At 50.3% G+C, this 18,566-nt stretch overlaps 2 protein-coding genes across 4 annotated transcripts in view; one reads left to right on the top strand and one right to left on the bottom strand.

The window, feature by feature from the left end:
- The window catches only part of LGALS2 (galectin 2), a 16,393-nt gene extending 9,580 nt beyond the window's left edge, over nucleotides 1-6,813 (bottom strand). The window contains exon 1 of the mRNA XM_085323439.1: nucleotides 6,664-6,813. Coding sequence (XP_085179565.1) covers nucleotides 6,664-6,813 — 150 coding nt within the window. The remainder of the gene's footprint in view (nucleotides 1-6,663) is intronic.
- GGA1 (golgi associated, gamma adaptin ear containing, ARF binding protein 1) lies at nucleotides 6,675-18,566 on the top strand. 3 transcript variants are annotated; one of them, XM_085323637.1, is made up of 17 exons: nucleotides 6,675-6,842; nucleotides 7,833-7,917; nucleotides 8,521-8,596; nucleotides 9,202-9,300; nucleotides 10,431-10,554; nucleotides 11,098-11,198; nucleotides 12,290-12,370; nucleotides 12,791-12,928; nucleotides 13,084-13,165; nucleotides 13,551-13,658; nucleotides 13,957-14,112; nucleotides 14,878-14,942; nucleotides 15,082-15,260; nucleotides 15,373-15,656; nucleotides 15,941-16,110; nucleotides 16,351-16,461; nucleotides 16,643-18,566. In XM_085323637.1, exons 1-17 carry the CDS (start codon nucleotides 6,812-6,814, stop codon nucleotides 16,751-16,753), a joined length of 2,001 nt encoding a protein of 666 aa, XP_085179763.1. In that variant the 5' UTR covers nucleotides 6,675-6,811; the 3' UTR covers nucleotides 16,754-18,566. The 3 variants fall into 3 exon arrangements, with proteins under 3 accessions (XP_085179763.1, XP_085179762.1, XP_085179764.1); XM_085323636.1 differs by having other exon boundaries at nucleotides 14,875-14,942; XM_085323638.1 differs by lacking the exons at nucleotides 6,675-6,842; nucleotides 8,521-8,596; nucleotides 9,202-9,300 and having other exon boundaries at nucleotides 14,875-14,942.

The following is an 18,566-nucleotide window of genomic DNA, read 5'->3' as shown; positions in this document are numbered from 1 at the left end:
GGGAATCAAAATCCCAAAATGACTGGCTCAGTGCAGGAAATGGGCTTCTAAAGAGGGAACTGCAGGCATCCAGAAGAGACCTAAGAAAAGATCAGGCCCACACAACTGACTCCCCCAGTTCCTGTCCCACCCTCTCCCCCCTTTCCCAGAGAAGGACACCAGAAATAAATGAACCAATGAACCTTTAGAACAAGCTGCAGGAAAAAGAGCCAAACCTGACTTGCAACTGCTACAGGAGCCCACAGAAACAGCTCTGCTGCTAGCAAAGTGCAGAGGAAGTTCCAGCTCCGCTCTCAAGGACACGAGGAGCGCTAAATTACATTTTCCCTACCCCCCAGTGAAGAACCACAGCCACAGCCTTGCTTTGAGTTTCTACCTGGGTGAAACAGCTTTTAAAGGCACTAGCAGAGCCTGCTTGGTCATGACATTGCCAAGAGCTTTTTAACCTCCTAACAGTACTATGAGAAGGTGGATGGCAACTGCTTTGCACTGCCAGGACATCCTGTTTCCCTTTCCAGCACTATACTGGCCACTATGGGACACCCCTTGCATTTGAGAACTGATACTGTTTTCTCAAACAGTCCCACGGGAGTATCTTGTCCCTTCTCTTGACTGCTCTTTGATCCTCTATTCCTGTTTTTGACCCATCCCATGTAGCCACATATCCACTGAGTGGTATATAAGCCCTCATTTGATCATAGTCGATGTTTATTTTGTGTTCACTGTGGTTGTGCCATGCTGTTTGTTCTTTCTGGCTCTCTTTCCCTTCCCTGCAGCCTGTGCCTCTCTGCTGTTATTTTCTCTATCACCGACAACACATCCAGGCAAGAACATGGCTGTATATCTCTGGCTGCCCCCAGGTTCCTTCATACTGCTCCCCACAAGAGCCCTGCTGCAGCGAAGTAGATAAATTGCTTTTATTGCAATCAGATTTCTGGATGGAGAACGCTTGTCCCAAGAGGGGAAAAGAGTATTACAAGCTAAATGCTTTGAACACTGCTCACACCAGACAAATCGTATCATATACCAGGCTGAACAGCCCCAAACACATTGCCATTCACTGTTCAACAAACAGACTTGCCAAACCAGGAGATCTGATAAGAACAATGTGAAGAACAGTGGCTGTAACTGCAAGGCAAGTTCCCATCAGCAGGCAGATAGCTTATCTCTTCTGTCAAGATGGGACATGCATCAATGTCTACTGCACAACAGCACAGAAAAGCTAGTGGAGACCTGCTCTCTGGTCCTGAACAGACACGTAGCACCTCTTACAACACTGTCTCTGAGGAACATCTCTATAACTCACTCTATCTCATTAGGAAAGGGGTGTGAATCTTTCCTGAATAGCTCTGACAGAGACACAGCTCCCCAAGATCTCTGCTCAGGATGAGCTGAGAAGTCCTAGACACCAGTAACCAGCTGTTAGAAGGAGCAGTGCAGCAGCTAAGTATGGTTCACATAGAGGGAAGAGGTCTCATGACTCTTGTTCAAGCCAGGCTGTGACACCATTGCTTCCAGCTGCGTCAACTCCCACTGCACACCCTCCTCCTAAAATCCATCCAGAGTACCACCACAGTGAGGACCTAACCACAATGCAAGGTACTCTGAGCGAGGAGAAAAATGGAAAGAGGAAGAGCCTCTGTGGAGGCATCTCCTCATCTGCACAGAGGAGAAGTTGGGGCTTCAAATCGGTAACCGCAAAGATGTGACACGGTTGCAGTGAGAGCCAGAACGTGCACATTCCCTCAGAAATGCCTGCTGAGCTAAGGGGCCACATGGTGTGCAGCCAGCACACCCCAAAAGCATTTCAGGCAATGTGCTAACAATTACTTGGTATGAGCCGTTCAGAGGATATGCTCAGGCCTTGCCCTGCTCCTGTTGCACTTACTAACACAGATGAAGCCACAGTGACCAGAAATGAGCCTACAAAGGCCAGGCTCACCCTAGGGAAATGTGTAGACTCTGCGTCTCCCTCTTCCTCTTAGGTCTCAGTTTCTTTTTATTTCTAATCCCACATCTGCCATACCCCAGCACTGAGTTCACTCCGCCCTGCTGCTCCTTTTGCTTCTCTGCTGCCAAAGCAGAGCTGAAGCTGGCTGCAATGACAAGTGGAAAGGGAAGAACAGCCAGGCTGGAGGCAGAGCCATCAGACTGCCTCCTCCTGCTGTTTCCCAGTCCAGACTTAAGCTCACACTGAATTTTTCTAGGGATCCTGACAAAGCTGCCGCCTAATCAGGATCACTACCAATGTAGGTTTTTCAAGCTTGAGCCAAAAACTGTTTATTCAGGCTCAGCAGCTATCAAACCTGAGCTGGCTGTACAACTAAGAGTATGTGGGGCACCCCACAGAAGGAATGCCTCCTCCCTGTACTGCTTTTTAAAGAGAGGCTGGACAAAGCTGCATCTCTGAGCAGTCCAGATTGCTGATAAGCTAAATGTCCCCAGCAAACACTTCACTAAGTCACACTACATTGTCACCGCAATGCAGGGATGTATTAATCATCTAGGCTTGGAGATTTGCTGTGTTTGGGCTCCTTGATTTGCTCCAGGATTCCTAGCTTCATGTTGCTGATCTGTGCTTGGCCACCCATGTAAAATGCCTTTGCAACAGGATTTTTCTCTCTCCCCCTCCTGGTGCTCTTTAGAGCGATCCCAGCAAAATCCAGGTTCTTAAAACAATATTCCAGTACTTGTGCTTTCTAATTACTTCCCTTCCATCTGCTAGACATAACACTGCAAGTCAGAGCTAGAGGGAGAACAGGTGAATCTGTTCACCTTTTCAAGTGCCTCTCTCAACACTTAAATCCTGAGTGCACTTCACTGATATCTGTTCCAGTCTGGAGCTATCTTACCAACAAATGACTTCACTGAAGCTCCCCCTTGCGGGCTTGGGGCCTTTGATGCTTGCTTTAGCCTAGTAAATTTAAGCAATTCTCTCAAAACTGGCAATCTTCCTCTCTCTGTTCTGTTTTTGGCTTATACAGATACATAATCTAACAGCCCTCAGGCCAAGAATGTAACTAGCGTTTCTATCCTGTTTGTTTTCTTTTTTCTGTGCTTGCTGCAGATACCGTTTCTCAGCAGCAAAAGCTGCAGCAGCAGTTTTCTGATGCTCTGAGCATCCTCTGCCTGTCCCAGACTCTCCTGGGAAGTCGCTATCTGCAACCGTAAATCCAGCTGAGCCTTCCCGGGGGGCGGGGGGCAGCTGGCATCATCACTTCCAAGAAGGGACAGGAGGGCACTTCTGACAACTCAGTCAAGGGTCCATAACACCCCTTGAGTGCCCAGTCTGAAAGGACAGTTTGAACATAAGGAAGCAACAACCTGTACAGCTTACCTCAAACTAATGCTGGTGTGTGCTTCTCTTGCTTCCAGGTCTTGCAGATCCAGCTGTTACTGGTATAAAAACAGAACCAACACAGAGAGGAAATTTTGAATACAGAGGTCAAAGCAATTTCCCAAAGGAACCAAGTGAAATTATCTTCGTGCTAACAACTGGGGAAACTGAGGCAGCAAGTATGCGTGTGCATTTCCTAAAGTCTTGCTCCAAAATATGCTCAATGGCAGAGATCCAGCAGGCAGATTTCTGATCCTTTATTCAATATTTTATTTCCTCATTCTGTTCCTATCATTATAGGACATCTCTTTGATTACTAGGGACAGGTCTTCCTACAGCAAAAAGGGAAATGCTGAAAGAAAGGGAAAGGCACAATTCCAGTGGATGACTGCATACCACAAGCAAGTGCTGCATATGAAAGAGAAGAAGAAATTTCTTGTTATATTAAAGGAGCTCAAACCTGCTCTCCCTCTGCAGAAATAAGCAACTCTATACTTGCCTCTCTAATTGCAACCTTCCACTGGGGAAGGTACTCAGAAGTATTGTGAAAGTAAGGAGATTAGCCAAGGTCAGGGAATAGTAGGGCTGCAAATCCAGAGGATTGTGTAAGAGATGCATGGTCTGAGGTAATATCAGAAGAGACGCCCGCCCTGTTTTAACAGAAAGTAGCAGAGGTAAGTGAGCCAAAAAGCCAGGAACTGTCTGCTGCAGTCAACTGGAGTAGGCAAACAAGAAGAGTGATCAAGGGACCGCAATACAGCGTTTCAAGAAAGTGAAAGGTCTCCAATTGAACGTCTTGCCAAAGAAAGAGGAACCTGCCGGGAGAGAGGGAARCTAACATCACAGGCCAGAGCCAACAGCCCAGCACGAAGCACACAGGAACTCTTGCTACTGTACGTAAGCACATGTGAAAGATACTGCTTGGATCATTTGTAGACAGACAATACTAAGAAAACAAACATCAGAACAGGGTGAGCATGACGGAGTGGTTCTGGAAGGCTGAAGATGACTAGGTGGGTATTCTCACCTGCCTGGGAAACCCCTCTTCCAAGCTACCGAGTCACTCATGCAGACCTCCTCGCCTACTCAATTATTAGTCACTTTGTTTCATGATTCACCACATCTGCAGTTTCACGGGCAGCAAGAGCATTTTCTAAAGCTATGTTTAAAACCAAGCAGCCAGTCCTCTGCCTGCTGCTGCCCTCTGTGGGACAGCATGCAGCAAGCCTGCCAAAGTCACAAACCCTTCTCCCATCACAAGCTTTTATAGTACTGGCATGCAAACTGCCCAGTTTCAGCTTCAACACTTTTCTCTGCAACTGGCTACAATATAATTATAGTTCTGGTATTTTTATTCTGGATCAGTGTTAATTACAATATGGAGCATCTCACTCCATTAGGCTTCAAATGTGGTTTGGGATTCCAGCTGCMAGTAAAAATAAAATGAGGGACAAGATAAAGGTGTCATCTATCCATTGTTGCAAGAAGGAAAATTCAGTTTGCTGACAGAACCAGCAGAAAACTCAGATCTCTTCCTTTTTTTGCACTTAGGGCCCGCATCACATGGAAAGCAGATGCGGTCAAAGTGGTAACACTCTTTAAGTTTAGGAGAAAGAAAAGAAAGGTTTGAAAGGCTGTTGTGAACATAAATGTTATGCCTGAGTTCATTCACCATTGTTTGTGACCAGCTGAAGAGAGGTGCAGCCTTCCATTCATCTTACATTTAGTAATAACTGGGTGTTGGCAAACACAGAAAAGTAAATACCTCAAGACTTGGACAGATCAAAACTTCTGCAACAAGCGGCTGTGAAACCTCAGACTGAAAACCACTGCTTCAAAGGCACCATCTCTTTGTGGGTCACAGAGGGGAGATACTCGCCTTCTACGCAGTTCTTACGTGACCTAGAATGCAAGATGTAGGCCCCAGTCTCCAAAAGACATTTTAAGGTTTCTCAGAAAATCAAAGAGTTAGAAGCGACAGGCAGAACTGACTCACAGGATTAAAATAACTCACATAAAACGTGCCTGAACACAGCAGAGGGAAGGATGTGGCAATTTTTTACAAAAGGCATTTTTAAAAAAGGCTTTGTGATGTAAGGGAGTAAGTTTAAAAAAAAAAAAAAAAGAACACTTGAGCGTCCAAAAAAGTACTTTTTAATGGCCCAAAAGTCCCCCAAAAACAATGACTACCCATAAGGAAAAGCCATCAGGTGTGACACCAAAGCAGTTCCCTCCTCCATCTCTTGGATTAACTCTATATAAACATGCCCTCAGTGAGTAACCCTACACAGGGCCACTCTGACTCATACGTCTGTCTCTCAGACTTTTTTAAGGCTGAATAGGCTGCAATGTACTCTCATTCTTATCGCTGAACAGCCAGCCTCAGCGGGTGCTTTGAACACCACTGCAGAGGCAGAGCATTAGGTATTTATCAAACAGGTGGAGAACTGCATTCCCAAAGGCTCTCAAGCTGGCACCTTTCACCAGCATTAACTCAAGACAAAAGGAAAAAAAAAAATCATTGCACACAGAAGACACACTGTTCTTTCCAAGACCACTGGAGCACGGACTAGACAAGCAATGCTTATTATGCATCATAATTAGCACCAGCCTGGATGACTGGAGCTGCAAGGAGAAAAAGGACAAGTGGGGTTTAAATTCCTAAGTACCTAGCTTTTTCCAAGCCTTTTATTTTTTTCCCCCTCTCACCCCACAGCTGTTAAAATAGAGAGGAGGAGAAAGTCCAGCCGCACCTAAGGGAGAAAGGATTTCTATTTAAAGAAGGTTCCAGCCAGGACACAGGATAAAGTTCATTTGCCGGTATTTATAATCCCTTCTAAAATATCCGCCCCCGGGGCCCTGTATAACTCATTAGGCCCGGAGGAAACCCCCCACCACCGCCCACCACAGCTCTCGCGGCGCAGCCGTTAAACGGCCCCCGCCCGCCACGAGGCGGGGGGCGTTCGCAGAAACTGCGCATGCGCCAACGCTCCGCTCCCGGCAGCTCTCCCGTGTCCTTTGAAAGGACACGCGGCTTCCCCATGAGGCGGAAGTGTTTTGCATCTGTCCCGGAAGTAGCTTCAACTACGAGCACAAAGGCTCTTCCGGAAACGGCCAGGGCGGCTCCTTTGGGAGTGTGTTTCATATGGCGGCTGGCTTCCGGCGCTCTAGCCTATCCTGTCTTACATTACTCTATGCTCTAGTGCTGGAGGCCTTCCGCTTCCTCTCTGGTCTTGTGCCTTTCTTTCCCCCACGCCCGGTCTCTATGGTGGCCACACTGGGCAGCTCGGCAGGGGGCGCGCTGGACTCTCAGAGGCGGTCTGTGCCGGTGACTTCCGGTTCTCTATGGTGAGGTGGGCGGAGCGGCGCTCTAGACGGTTCTGGGTGCTCTCGATGGCTCGGCGGCGCCGGGCCGGGTGGGAGGGCGGCGGCGCGGCGCTGCCCCGTTGAGGAGAGCGGCGGGGCCCGGCCGCCATGGAGCCCGAGACGCTGGAGGCGCGGATCAGTGAGTGCCGCGGGGGCAGGGCCTCTCCTCGGGGCCTCCGGCCTCCCGGCCGCCCCCGCGGGGCGGGAGAAGGAGGGGGATGGGCGAGACCCCCCTAGGGGCGGGGGGTGCAAGTGTATCGGGTGTACGCTGGGGGTGAAAGGTGTGGGGGGGGTATGCGGATGTGGGGTGCACACTGGGGGTGGGTGCAGTGTTTTGGGAGGTTCAGGTGTATGGGGTGCACGCACTGGGGGGTGCAAGGTGTGGGGGTGCATACTGGGGGGTGCGGGGACATGGGGTGCAGACCCTGAGGGGGTGCAAGGTGTGAGGGGATGCAGAAATATGGGGTGCATACACGGGGGTATGCAAGGCATTGATGGGGTGCATGCACAGGTGTGCAAGGTGGGAGGTGCAGACGTGGTAGGGAGGTGCACCCTGGGGTGTGCGATGGGTGCCAGGACCTGGGGGAATCATGCTGGGGTGCACAAAGTCTGAGAGGCTGTGAGCATGTGGGGGAGGATTTGTGTTCACGTTGGGGTGTGCAAGGAGGCTGCAGGTATGTGCAGAGGGAGTGGGAGGGCACAMAGTGGAGTGTGCAAGGTGCGAGAGCGTGTGTGCCTATATGGGGAGAATGCATCTTCATGCAAATCAAGGCACCAGGCATGTGTACAAAGGACAGATGGACAAGTCTGTGTGCACGTGTGATGTCTCTGAATGTGTCCATGCACCTGAGGGTAATGTCAGTGTGAAACAGTGGGATGTGTGTATTGCTGCCCTGGAGAACAGTGTAAGTGCACTGACTGACAGGGAGGTGATGGTGAAAGAGTCTGTGCACAAGGCTTGTGTGTGAAGACATGGATGCGGAARGTATATGATTTTTTTCTACACACCATGATCCCTTGATGCATTCAGTGGGGCTGGCTGAGAGGGAACCGGAGCAGTGTTACCCCTAATCTCTCCAAGGAGGGGAACTGGGGAGACCTTCTCACTTTCCTTTTCTCCCTTCTGCAGACAAAGCCACAAATCCTCTGAACAAGGACTTGGACTGGGATGGTATCAATGCTTTCTGTGAGCAGCTTAATAAGGAGCTAGAGGGGTAAGCGTGCTTCTTCCTTTCTACAGGCTGCTTTGGGTCATGGGCTTGGGTTGTCATTTGCTGCCTGTTAAAATTCATTGGGGTTATCCTGAGGGCAGAATAGGCATGAAGAGCCTGAAAGTTGGGAGGGGGGAGGGAAGGGGGGAATCCTGGTCCTCTAGGGAACAGGAGGGAGAGTTTTCAGTAGATGGGATGCTTCTACCTGGGATGGTACAGAGAACAGCTACACAGCTGCTCTGGAGATGTCCTATGGGGAACAGCAGATCTTATATCCTAGGAGTTCAAAGTCCTTCACCTTAGCGTTGTGATTGTATTCCCATGCATGGGGTTCCTCTCTGCTTTAGAGACTTCTTTGAGCTTCATGTAGATTTTTGCTTTTTTTGTCTTTGACAGTTGTGATATAGCTGCTTCTACTCCAGACAAAGCTGTCTTAGTATAATAAAGAAGGTTCTCATAAGTTTTGTTTCTCATAAGTTAAGGCCTGGGGCCTTATCAGTACCTTATACTTGCATCATGAGTTTCACCCTTGGGCACTCAGATGGAAGCACAGGTACCAGCCTTCTCATCACTAACCAGCTAGCTTTTTCCCCCGACTCCTTCCAGTCCTCCACTTGCTACCCGACTTCTTGCCCACAAGATCCAGTCTCCGCAGGAATGGGAAGCTATCCAGGCCCTCACGGTAAGGGCATCTGCAGGCTTTAGAACTAGATAGAGGGCCAGGGTGTGGAGTTACTTCAGTTTGACTTGAGGAGCAAGGGAAGCTTTGAAGTCCTGGGTGCCTGTCTTGCTCTGAGAAAGTCCTAATATATCTGGGCTCTTGGGTGGGAGGGCTGAAGATGGTTGCACAGGAGTGGAGTGGGGGTGGCTGCTCGGAAAGGTCTTGATTGTGGGAAGGATGGACTACTGAGCACTGTGGTCCAGAACCTGTTGGAGTCAGTGGGAAGCTTTTTGTTCCCTTGATTGTGTTCTGAATCTCTGCTGTGAAACCCGAGTGTTTGTGAGCTCTCATTCACTACCTCAGCGATGGCTCTGCACACTAAGGATATCCCCTTCCATGGGTGCCTAGCCACCTCTGCAAAGATTGATCCCAAAGAGGAAATGTTTCTTGGTACCCTGGGAGGGTGATTGTACCCCCCACTCYCCCCCCCCAGGAGGGGAAGTGGGTGTCCATCCTGGCTGCAGCGAGGATAGCCGTAGCTCAATGCCTGGCCAGGGGGTAGCCAGGAAGGGCTGACTCCTGAGCCTGCTGACCCTGTGCCGGGCTCACCCAGCCCCTCTTCCCAGGTGCTGGAGTCCTGCATGAAGAGCTGCGGCAAACGCTTTCATGACGAGGTGGGCAAGTTCCGCTTTCTCAATGAGCTCATCAAAGTGGTGTCACCCAAGGTGGGTCCCAGGGGATTGTGCTGGGGAGACTAGGGCCTGGTGGCAGGAGGGCTTTGAGAAGAAGTGACTGTATGCACTGGGATATGGGAAGAACATGACAATACTAGGAAAAGATGTAGTCCTTATTCCCTGGTGAGTTTTCCAGTGAGAAGGCGAGCTTTTATCCCTTTGCTGCAGGCTGATTCTTGATGCAGGAAGCTGAGGCCCAGCTCGACTTGATGCAGCTAGTGCAGTGAGCTCCTGAGCTCACTGTGTGCCTAGAGTTACCTTATCTATGTCTCCGCTGGGTTTCATCTGTGCTGCATGTGCTTGGGAACCTTTTTCAGCCCTGACACCAAGACTACATATCTCCAGGATGTTCCAGCCTGGTTGAGATGCTTTAAGAGGTCAAGTCCAGGCCTGGTCAATGGTGCTCTGGAGAGTCGATCCGAAGTACTGCAAGTCTACCTGTTTCTCTGTTGCTGTTCTCGCAGCAGAACAAACTCTGCATGCTCCTCTCTTCAATCAGACCAATTAGCTTATGTCATCAGCAAATACAGAGTTAAGGGAGCATGAACCAGATAATACTTGGAAAAACCTTAGTCTGTCAATCACAGCTTCTGATTTGTGATGAACAGCCAGGAACAGTAACATCCTCAAGTCCTCTTGCTAGGTGCCCTAGAAGATGCCTGTACACCTTAGGGTGATGCAAAGGGTGTCAGGTACTCTGTGCCAGAGAGTGCAATTCAGAAAAAGTGCTGGGCCTCAAAGACTGTTGCCCACAGTTCTTCCCCTCCCAGCCCAGCTGTCTGCTCAATCCCGAAGGGCTGCTTTGCAAAGCATTTCTTGGTGGCAGTACCCTTTGCTTCACAAGGTGACAAAGACCCACCTAGGCATTCCCACTTGTCGCTGGCTGTTGCTGAGGGGCTACTGGCCTGGCTTTTTTCTCACTTGTTATATTTCCTGTGCTGGAAACCAAGCACAGCAGGGGTATGTTGCAAGGGCCTCGTGGGCTTTCCTGCTTGCTTCCTCTTTCCTCGTCCATGTGCCGTTGGGAACTGTTTCATTTCTCCTGGGGGAGGGGAGGAACACGCCAGGTTTGCAACAGCTTAGATCAGCTCCAAGCCACCTCTTCTCTCTTTTTCTTCTAGTATCTTGGCAGCCGGACACCAGAAAAAGTGAAGTCAAAGATCTTGGAGCTGATGTACAGCTGGACATTAGGGCTGCCTCACGAGGTGAAGATCTCAGAAGCCTACCAAATGCTGAAGAAACAAGGTAAGAGGCAATGGACTGGTGAGGGAGGGCTGATGTAAGGATTTTTTTTCTGCTCCTTTTTTTGTACAGGCAGAGCCTGAAACAAACCTTTTTCTTTTTTCTTCTTCTTTTTTTTCCCTTGTGCTCAGACCCAGCACATCCATGGCTCTGTCTCAGCAACAGGGACAGGGAAAGAAATGGGTGCCTTCGGGATCCTAGCTGCACAGGGGTTGTTTCTTGTGATCTGAATTGCTTCATGGGTTGGAAGGGATATCTGCCTGCTCCCTACTGGAGAGAGGCACTGGAAGGAATAGGGACTGAAGGACTATGAGTGCTCTGGCAGTGGACTTTGGATTTTTCAGAGGAGGTAGGATATTGATGGGGAGGTTCTTGACAAGAAAAAGAAATGCTATGGAAACACGGTCCAAGATCACAGATGGCAGACCCAAACACCCTCAGTCCCAGCTGAGTTTGATGGGCCATTGGGGAAGAAATGTCCTACGTGACAGCATCATCCCYCCAGTGGGTGAGGCTTCCTGACCTCTCCATGGGTCTCTATTATAGGAATTGTGAAATGTGACCCAAAACTGCCTGACGATGCTCCTTTTCCACCACCTCCTCCTCGGCCCAAGAACATCATCTTTGATGACGAAGAGAAATCCAAGGTAAGGGCTCTGTTCAGGGAGAGGGCCAGAAGTCAGCTTCTCCCCCTCCCCGTAGGATGTCCTGTCCCCCTGGAGGTCCAGAAAGAGTCAAGGCCCCTGTTCCTTGTGCCATGCTTCAGGAAGTGCATCACAGGAACACCGAAGGTCTGCACCTGAGTCAGGACTAAGGAAATGGCCAGAGATAGGGCATGTAGATTTACTTGACCTCTGGAGCTCTCAGCTGCAGGATAGTGCAAAGGGTGAAGTGCTGACATTAGCCCAGCAGGTTCTGGGAGGCTTGCTGGTGTGCTTTCTAGTGTGCTGAGTTATTTGGCAATGTGGTCTAAATTGATCCCAATCCCACAGGCTGTTACTGTTATCTCTTCCCCACCACCATCACTGCAATCCACTTATTGCCCTGCTGCTTATACCCTCCTGTACCTGTCCTGTTTTGCCTTCCCTTGGGTCACCACTCAGATAAACACTGCTGCTTTATAAATGGTGATATGTTTAAGCAAGTTTTGGGCTCCTCCGGCTCTAGTTCTGAAGTAGAGATGTGATCAAAGTTTGTTGTATGGGATAATTTTTTGCCTCTGCGGGCCTTTTCCCCAGGAGGTGTTATGAAGAATGTACCTGTGAGGATTTGTAGGTGACCTCTGGAACTGTTCATTGACAAAGATGTGTGAGGGAATTGGAGCTCTCCCTCTACGAATTACAGCTGCAAAAGGGGTGCGTAAAGGGGTCTGAATAGGAGTCCATTATAGTCCTGTGGCAATTCCCTCTGTTAAATGAGCTTTTTTCCTTCTCAGTACTAGTATTGATATGTTCCTGGGTCTCCATAGCGCATAACCAGCAGGCAGGGCCAGGTTTTGAATGCAGGGGATTTTCAAGCCTCTATTACTACAACAGGGGGAAGAAGACCAATTGTGCTTTTTCCTCTCCCTGGTCTCTGATAGCCCGCAAGTGATCCAGCTAGGTTTTCAAGTGGCTGTTGTCATTCCCTGCCTCAGCCAGATTTGGTTTTGCTGGGGACTTCACTGGCTCTAGTATTACTGGAGTGATTCTGTCTGGCCCCCCTCAGCTTGGGCCAAAAGATGCCTTCTGTTTTGCAGATATTGGCCCGTCTTCTGAAAAGCTCCCATCCTGAGGACCTCCGGGCTGCCAACAAGCTCATCAAGGAGATGGTTCAGGAGGTGTGGCTGGGGAGAAGTCGGGGGGAGGCCGTGATCTGGCTGCTGATGCTTGGAGGCAGGGGAAGGGGGTCAGGGCAGTGATTCTCCGTCCTAACACAGGCACATGGAGCTTCTGCCCAGAACTTTGCAGTAGGTGCCAAAGAGTCTCTGTGCAAATTCTGCTATCCTGTGGCTACTAGTGGGAATGGCTCTACGCACTTCWGTGGCACAAGCCCTGCTGCAGCACTAGATCTGCAGCAGATACACCCTATCTGGCAGGTTCTGGACCAGAGATGGAGTTTTCTACTGTTGTGGGAGCTCTTTGGGGGCAGTGTTGCTGTGCCTTAGTTCAGGGAATTGATGTGTAGGCTGGCCCAGCTTTCTTTTTCTCCAAGCTGTGGACAAGAACAAAGACACCCCTCTTATTTGGTTGCTCTCCAGGACCAGAAGCGCATGGAGAAGATCTCCAAGAGGGTGAATGCCATTGAGGAGGTGAACAACAATGTGAAGCTGCTTACAGAGATGGTGACCAGCTACAGCAAGGGGGAGACAACAGAGAGCAATGAGGACCTGATGAAGGTGAGTAAAAGCCATCTCAGCATCCTCCTTGGGCTGAACAGTGATGGGTGGGTGCAGTCTTTCACCTCTACCCTCACAAGTTCTTCCTGCCTTCTTTGTGCCCCTAGCTGAACTTCCTGTTTACCACCTCAGTGACCCTATCTCCTCTTCCCCAGGAGCTGTATCAGCGCTGCGAGCGCATGAGACCTATGCTTTTCCGACTTGCCAGTGACACAGAAGACAATGATGAAGCTCTAGGTAGGCAGACCTGGCCTTTTTCCCTTCGTCTTCTACCAGGGAATCTCTGCTTGGGCTGCCCATGGCAGGGCATTTCTCAGCAGCTGCCATTCTGTTTGAGGTTAGTTAGTCTGTGCTTGCTGCTGAGCGAGGGGCATGTGACACCAATCAGCAGTGTTACAGACTTCCTCCACTCCTCTGTAGGARTAACACTTGCCCACTTGAGAGTGCTCTGGAGGTGTCAGTGCACCCCCGTACTCATTGCAGCAGCAGTGGCAAAAATGCTATTTGCTGTGAGTTGCTATTGCTCTTTGGGCCTTGCTTTTAAGGAAGAGTGGAGTGTTAAAGTCATGCTATTCATTTCTTCCCTCTTTTTAAACTTACTTTCCATCTATTTCCATTTCAGCGGAGATCCTGCAAGCCAATGACAACCTGACACAGGTGATCAATCTCTACAAGCAGCTTGTGCGGGGAGAAGAGATCAACGGGGAGACTGTGGCTGGTCCCCTTCGAGGTGAGGAGACCTGGCAGATGGGGATGGAAAGATTCAGCACAGAGGCCCTGGGGCTGGTTTTCTATCRTATACGATAAGATTTCTGAGACATGTGGAAAGGCGTAACATGCAGGAGATCAAAGTGATGCTGCTGAGATGAGGAAATGGGTTGTGGAGATGACTGATGCATGAAGAGAGGGAGTTGAAACGGAGAGGAGAGGGCGAATTCCCTTTCCCAGATGTGAGGAAGGATGGGAGCTGGCTCCCAGTGCACTAAGAGGCCCAAGAGTTTGTCTCTCACCTCTTCCTTCTTTTGCAGGCAGTTCCTCGGCACTTCTGGATCTGTCAGGTCTAGAACTTCCAGCAACAGGCCCTTCTTACCCAGCCTTGCCCACCCTCTCAGGTGGCTCAGCAGTCCCTGTTTCTGACCAAGCTGGCTCTGTCTCCTTGCTGGATGATGAACTCATGTCTTTAGGTGAGAAGACCAGAGCAAAAGACCTGAGTGGGTGATTCATCTGGTGGAGGAGAATGAATGGGGGACAGCTCTGGGAGAGGTGAATTGGGAAAGATCAAGAGGTGATCCTCACTTAGTGAGAAGTAGAAAAGAAAGGAAAAACCCTGATTTGATTCTGAGCTTTAGTTCCCATGATGTTTTCCTGACTAATCGGGGAAAACCTGCAGTGATCTGCCCTCTGCTTTGTTCTCAGAAAACTGACCTGGCAGGTAAATCAAGAGTGATGCAATGGCCATCACCAGATGGGATCACAAGGGTGGGCCACCATCACCTCCTGGTGTTTACTCCTTGGAGTTGACAGTACACACAGGACTTGCAGAGTGGTTCATGTGCAAGCCTTGTAAGGTGCCAATCCTAGCCAGCAGGCTCCAGAATCCATTTTTTCTGACAGTACGTCCATCTCCAAAGATAGCTGATTTGGGTACCGCAGCGTGAACTAGACATCCTTCACATGCAAATGCAAGTGGGGATTGCCAGCTCAGTAGTATTCACATTTGTGCCAGCCGCACTGGCAACTAGAGTGTGAGAAAAACAACACTATCATCCTTCCTGCTCCTTCCCATGGAGGGATGGGGCCAGAGGTGGGGAACATATGGGTACTTCTCTCTGCTCAGGCAGGACACACAAGCAGCAGGGGAGATGTCAGTTACATGTGCCTTACTCAGGCCCCATTTAGTGCCCCAACCAACTTGATAGCATGGCTTCATACTTGCTTTTCCCCAGCAGGTCTGAATGACCCAGCACCACCTCCTGCCCAGGCTGGTGACAGCAGTGGCTGGAACAGCTTCCAGGTAACATGCTGGGAGCCATGGAAGGAGGTGGGGAGGGTGGTGGAAGCAGCATACGAAACAGGTAAGGAAGCATCCCTGATCAGATGGCTGTGCTGATACGACTCTGCGTGGGGGGCTCTCCTGTGCACTCTCTCTGCAGTCATCTGATAGCAGCGAGTTTGGCATCGCCCCTGTCACGGCAACGCCACCAGTCAAAACAGATGCTGGCACGTCCTCCCCGAAACCTTCTTCTTTCACCAGTGGCCTGGATGACCTAGACCTCTTGGGCAAGACTCTGCTGCAACAGTCTTTGCCTCCAGAGTCACAACAAGTGCGGTGGTAAGCAGGAACAGAGCAATCTTGCATTTCTAGCCATCTCTTCTGTTTCTAGTGTACTGGACAGAGGTATTTCAKTGCCCTGTTCAATTTCTTGCTCTCTCTTACCCTACAGGGAGAAGCAGCAGCCACCTCCACGGCTCACCCTGAGGGATTTGCAGAACAAGAGCAGCTCTGGCACCACAGCCCATGCTCCCAGTGCCCTTTGTGTGCTCCAGAGTGTTTCTCCCAACCCCACACTGCCCCTGGCCTCAGAGCTGCCTTCCCCTGTGACACTTCCAAAAGCTGCTACCACMCCAACAGGAACTACTCCAGTCCCACCGCAGCCTCCTGCCACTACACTGCCCCAGGAGATCTCACTGGCCAACATCACTGTGCCTCTGGAGTCAATCAAACCCAGTGAGTAGGCTGGAAGAGTGGGACAGGTTTGGAGATGGATGGACTGTTTGGAAGGGAACCAGACTAATCAGGGAAGAAGCAAATGGAGAGGGTATGAAGAAGGTGGAACAAACTGTGCATACAAGGGAGGAATATGAGGAAGTTTCTTGCCTTTTGGATTTTTGAGAGGTTGAAGAGGAGTGGCATCTTCTAGTCCGTTGAGYAGAGTTTGGGTTATGGGGAAAGTTTGCTGTAGAACCAGTTCACTCCTGACTGAGTGGTGTCTGTTCCTGCCTTTCCCACAGGCAACATCCTCCCTGTGACTGTGTATGATCAACATGGCTTCCGCGTCCTCTTCCACTTCGCTAAAGATGCCCTGCCTGAAAGGCCTGATGTGCTTGTGGTGGTGATTTCTATGCTTAGCACAGCCCCACAGCCGATCCGTAACATTGTCTTTCAATCTGCTGTCCCCAAGGTAAGGGGGCTGCTGGTGCTCAGGCTCCTGGACTAAGCTGCCATATGATTCTTTCTTTGCAGGAAAGGCAGGGTGGGTGGAAAGAGCTCTGCAGGGCAGAGAGCAAATGTTTCCCTCAGATAAGCAGGGACCAGCACAACACCTCTCTGACTAGAGAGTGGAAGTTCCCTAAATACATGGTGGGAGTAGGGCCTTTGGCAGCCATGTCCCTCTCAAGAACATGGGATGTTGTTTTCCTAGGTGATGAAGGTGAAGCTGCAGCCTCCCTCGGGTACAGAGCTGCCAGCATTCAACCCCATTGTCCATCCCAGTGCCATCACGCAAGTCCTGCTGCTCGCTAACCCACAGAAGGTAACAGTGCTATCTCTGGGGCAGGAGCAGGCTGGTCTTTTGCTTGGGCAAAGCCTGGCTCCCCTTTCACTGAGGGGACTCTATCCCTATTCCTTATGCTGATTGCAGCTTTCTAGACATCTGTGCCTCATGCCTTTACACCTCTATTCTTGACTGCTTTTCTTTTCTCCCCCATGTCCAGGAGAAAGTGAGGCTACGATACAAGCTGACCTTCACCATGGGAGAGCAAACCTACAATGAAATGGGGGATGTGGATCAGTTCCCCCCACCAGAGTCCTGGGGAAACCTCTAGAGCCACCCCTTGAAGGCACTACTCTGCAGAGTCCTYGGGAAGCCAACCTTTTGAGGCTGTAGCACCCTGAGGAGATGGGGAGGGTGGGGGGAGGGGGTTACTGCTCATGCTCTATTCCCCAGGTGGCTGGGCAAGGGCCAGAGGGAGCATGCCTGAGGGATGAGAGCAGAGATGTCAGGAGATGTTCATCCACCATGACTAGGAGTAGAGTTGAGAGCTTTACTGTGGGTGAACAGTTGCCTTCCCTGCTCTTTTGAAGGCTTCCTCCCTCCCCAATTTGTTTGGCTTCTCTTTTAACCCTGCTTTCCTCCTTTAGGTGCAGTGGGGAACAAGGATGGGGAGCTCTAGCAGACTCAGCCTGGAGCAAGGCCTAGGAAATGAAGATCCTTTTCCTTGTCTGTCCCCTCCACCCTTCCTGACCCTTTAGCTGCTTCAAACTCTGTGGTGCTCCCTCTTGTTAGCAAATGCCGAGCTCAGATGGGTTTCTCCCTGACCCCCGCAGTCCTTGAAGCTGGGTGCTAGTGGTTCTGTGTGTGCTGGGGGTATCTTGGAGCTTGCTGTGAAATGAGGCTGAACAGGGACTGGGCTGGGGTCAGTGTCTTTTGAGCACCAGAGAGCAGGTAGCTGTCCTTGCTTGGGTTGGGGTTGGGAGTGGCCCCATGTCCCGTTCCTTCCAACTGCAGTCAGAGCTGTTGGCTGGGAGGGGGTCCTGGGGTTGGGAACTTGGTAGGTTCAGGGCTGGGAAGAGCTTACTCTGTGCCTCCTGATCTACGTCATCTCTGTAGCTCCTTGGCTCCTGGCKCTGAACCTGGCAGAGAGGAAGCACACATCTTTCCCATATACTTTATCTACTACAGCAACCATTTGGGATGGCTGTTGGACTATCACACCTGTTTGTCCTGTGTGCCAGCCCTGAAAGGGGCATGTTTCAAAGAGGCCTTCTTTGGAGGTTTAAGTCTTCCCATAGCCTCTGACTCCAGCCAGACAGAGGGAGAAAGGGAGAGGAAAGCAGCAAATGATCCTACTCCCCCCTAGCTAGGCTGGACAGTTTGGTTAGGAGGGTTTTATAAGGGGGTTGGGTGTTTTGTTTTGTTTTTTCCTTATTGATTTCTTCTGGCAGAAGGGGTGGTACTAGAGTTGGGGAGAGACTGCACACCAGACCGTCTCCAGGCAGCAGCACTAAGGAACTGCACTGGAAGCCCAGGTCCACACTGGGGTAGGGGCATGACCGTGCCTTGTGCACCTTTGCCTGCAGCAATGGGCAGAGGGCTTGTCCCAGGCACTTGATCACTGTGACACAAGAGCAGGGATCTGCRGGTACAGAGGAGACCAGGGGGTGGCATGTCCAGACCAATCCTCGTTCTGATTGGACTTGTGACCACAAGAGCTGCTTCCCTTCCTTAAGCTCATTTTAACTGGGCCTGATTTTAGAGGTATAAGCAAACTGCACCTTGTATCAACTTGCTAGGTGTAGAAGGAGCCTGTGTGAGATGGAGGGGCCTGTAGGTGCTGCTTGCTCTTGGCTTGGGGGCAGTGAAGGTGAGAGGTCCTGGAGCTGAGTGTGTTGGGTGGTAGAGAAGAGGGGGAAGCAAGGTCTGTATTTGGGGGTTCTGCTGTGTCTTACTTCCCTCTCTGGTCTCTTTTTCAGGGTTTTGTATGGGTTTTTTTTCTTTGCAGATCTTGTTTGGTTCTTGAACAGACTTGTATATATTTTCAGTGCAAATTCTGTAAATGAAAAAAAAAGATTTAAAACAAAACGCCCGGCGCGAATAATCTGCTGTATTTATGGGAAATAAAGAGAGTTCTTTCCTGA

This window comes from Rhea americana, unplaced genomic scaffold, assembly GCF_003343005.1.
Source record: "Rhea americana isolate MKP2758 unplaced genomic scaffold, rheAme1 scaffold_85, whole genome shotgun sequence".
Classification (NCBI taxonomy): Eukaryota; Metazoa; Chordata; class Aves; order Rheiformes; family Rheidae; genus Rhea; species Rhea americana.
Note: the sequence above shows the minus strand (reverse complement) of the source record. Positions and strands in the feature narration are given on the sequence as shown.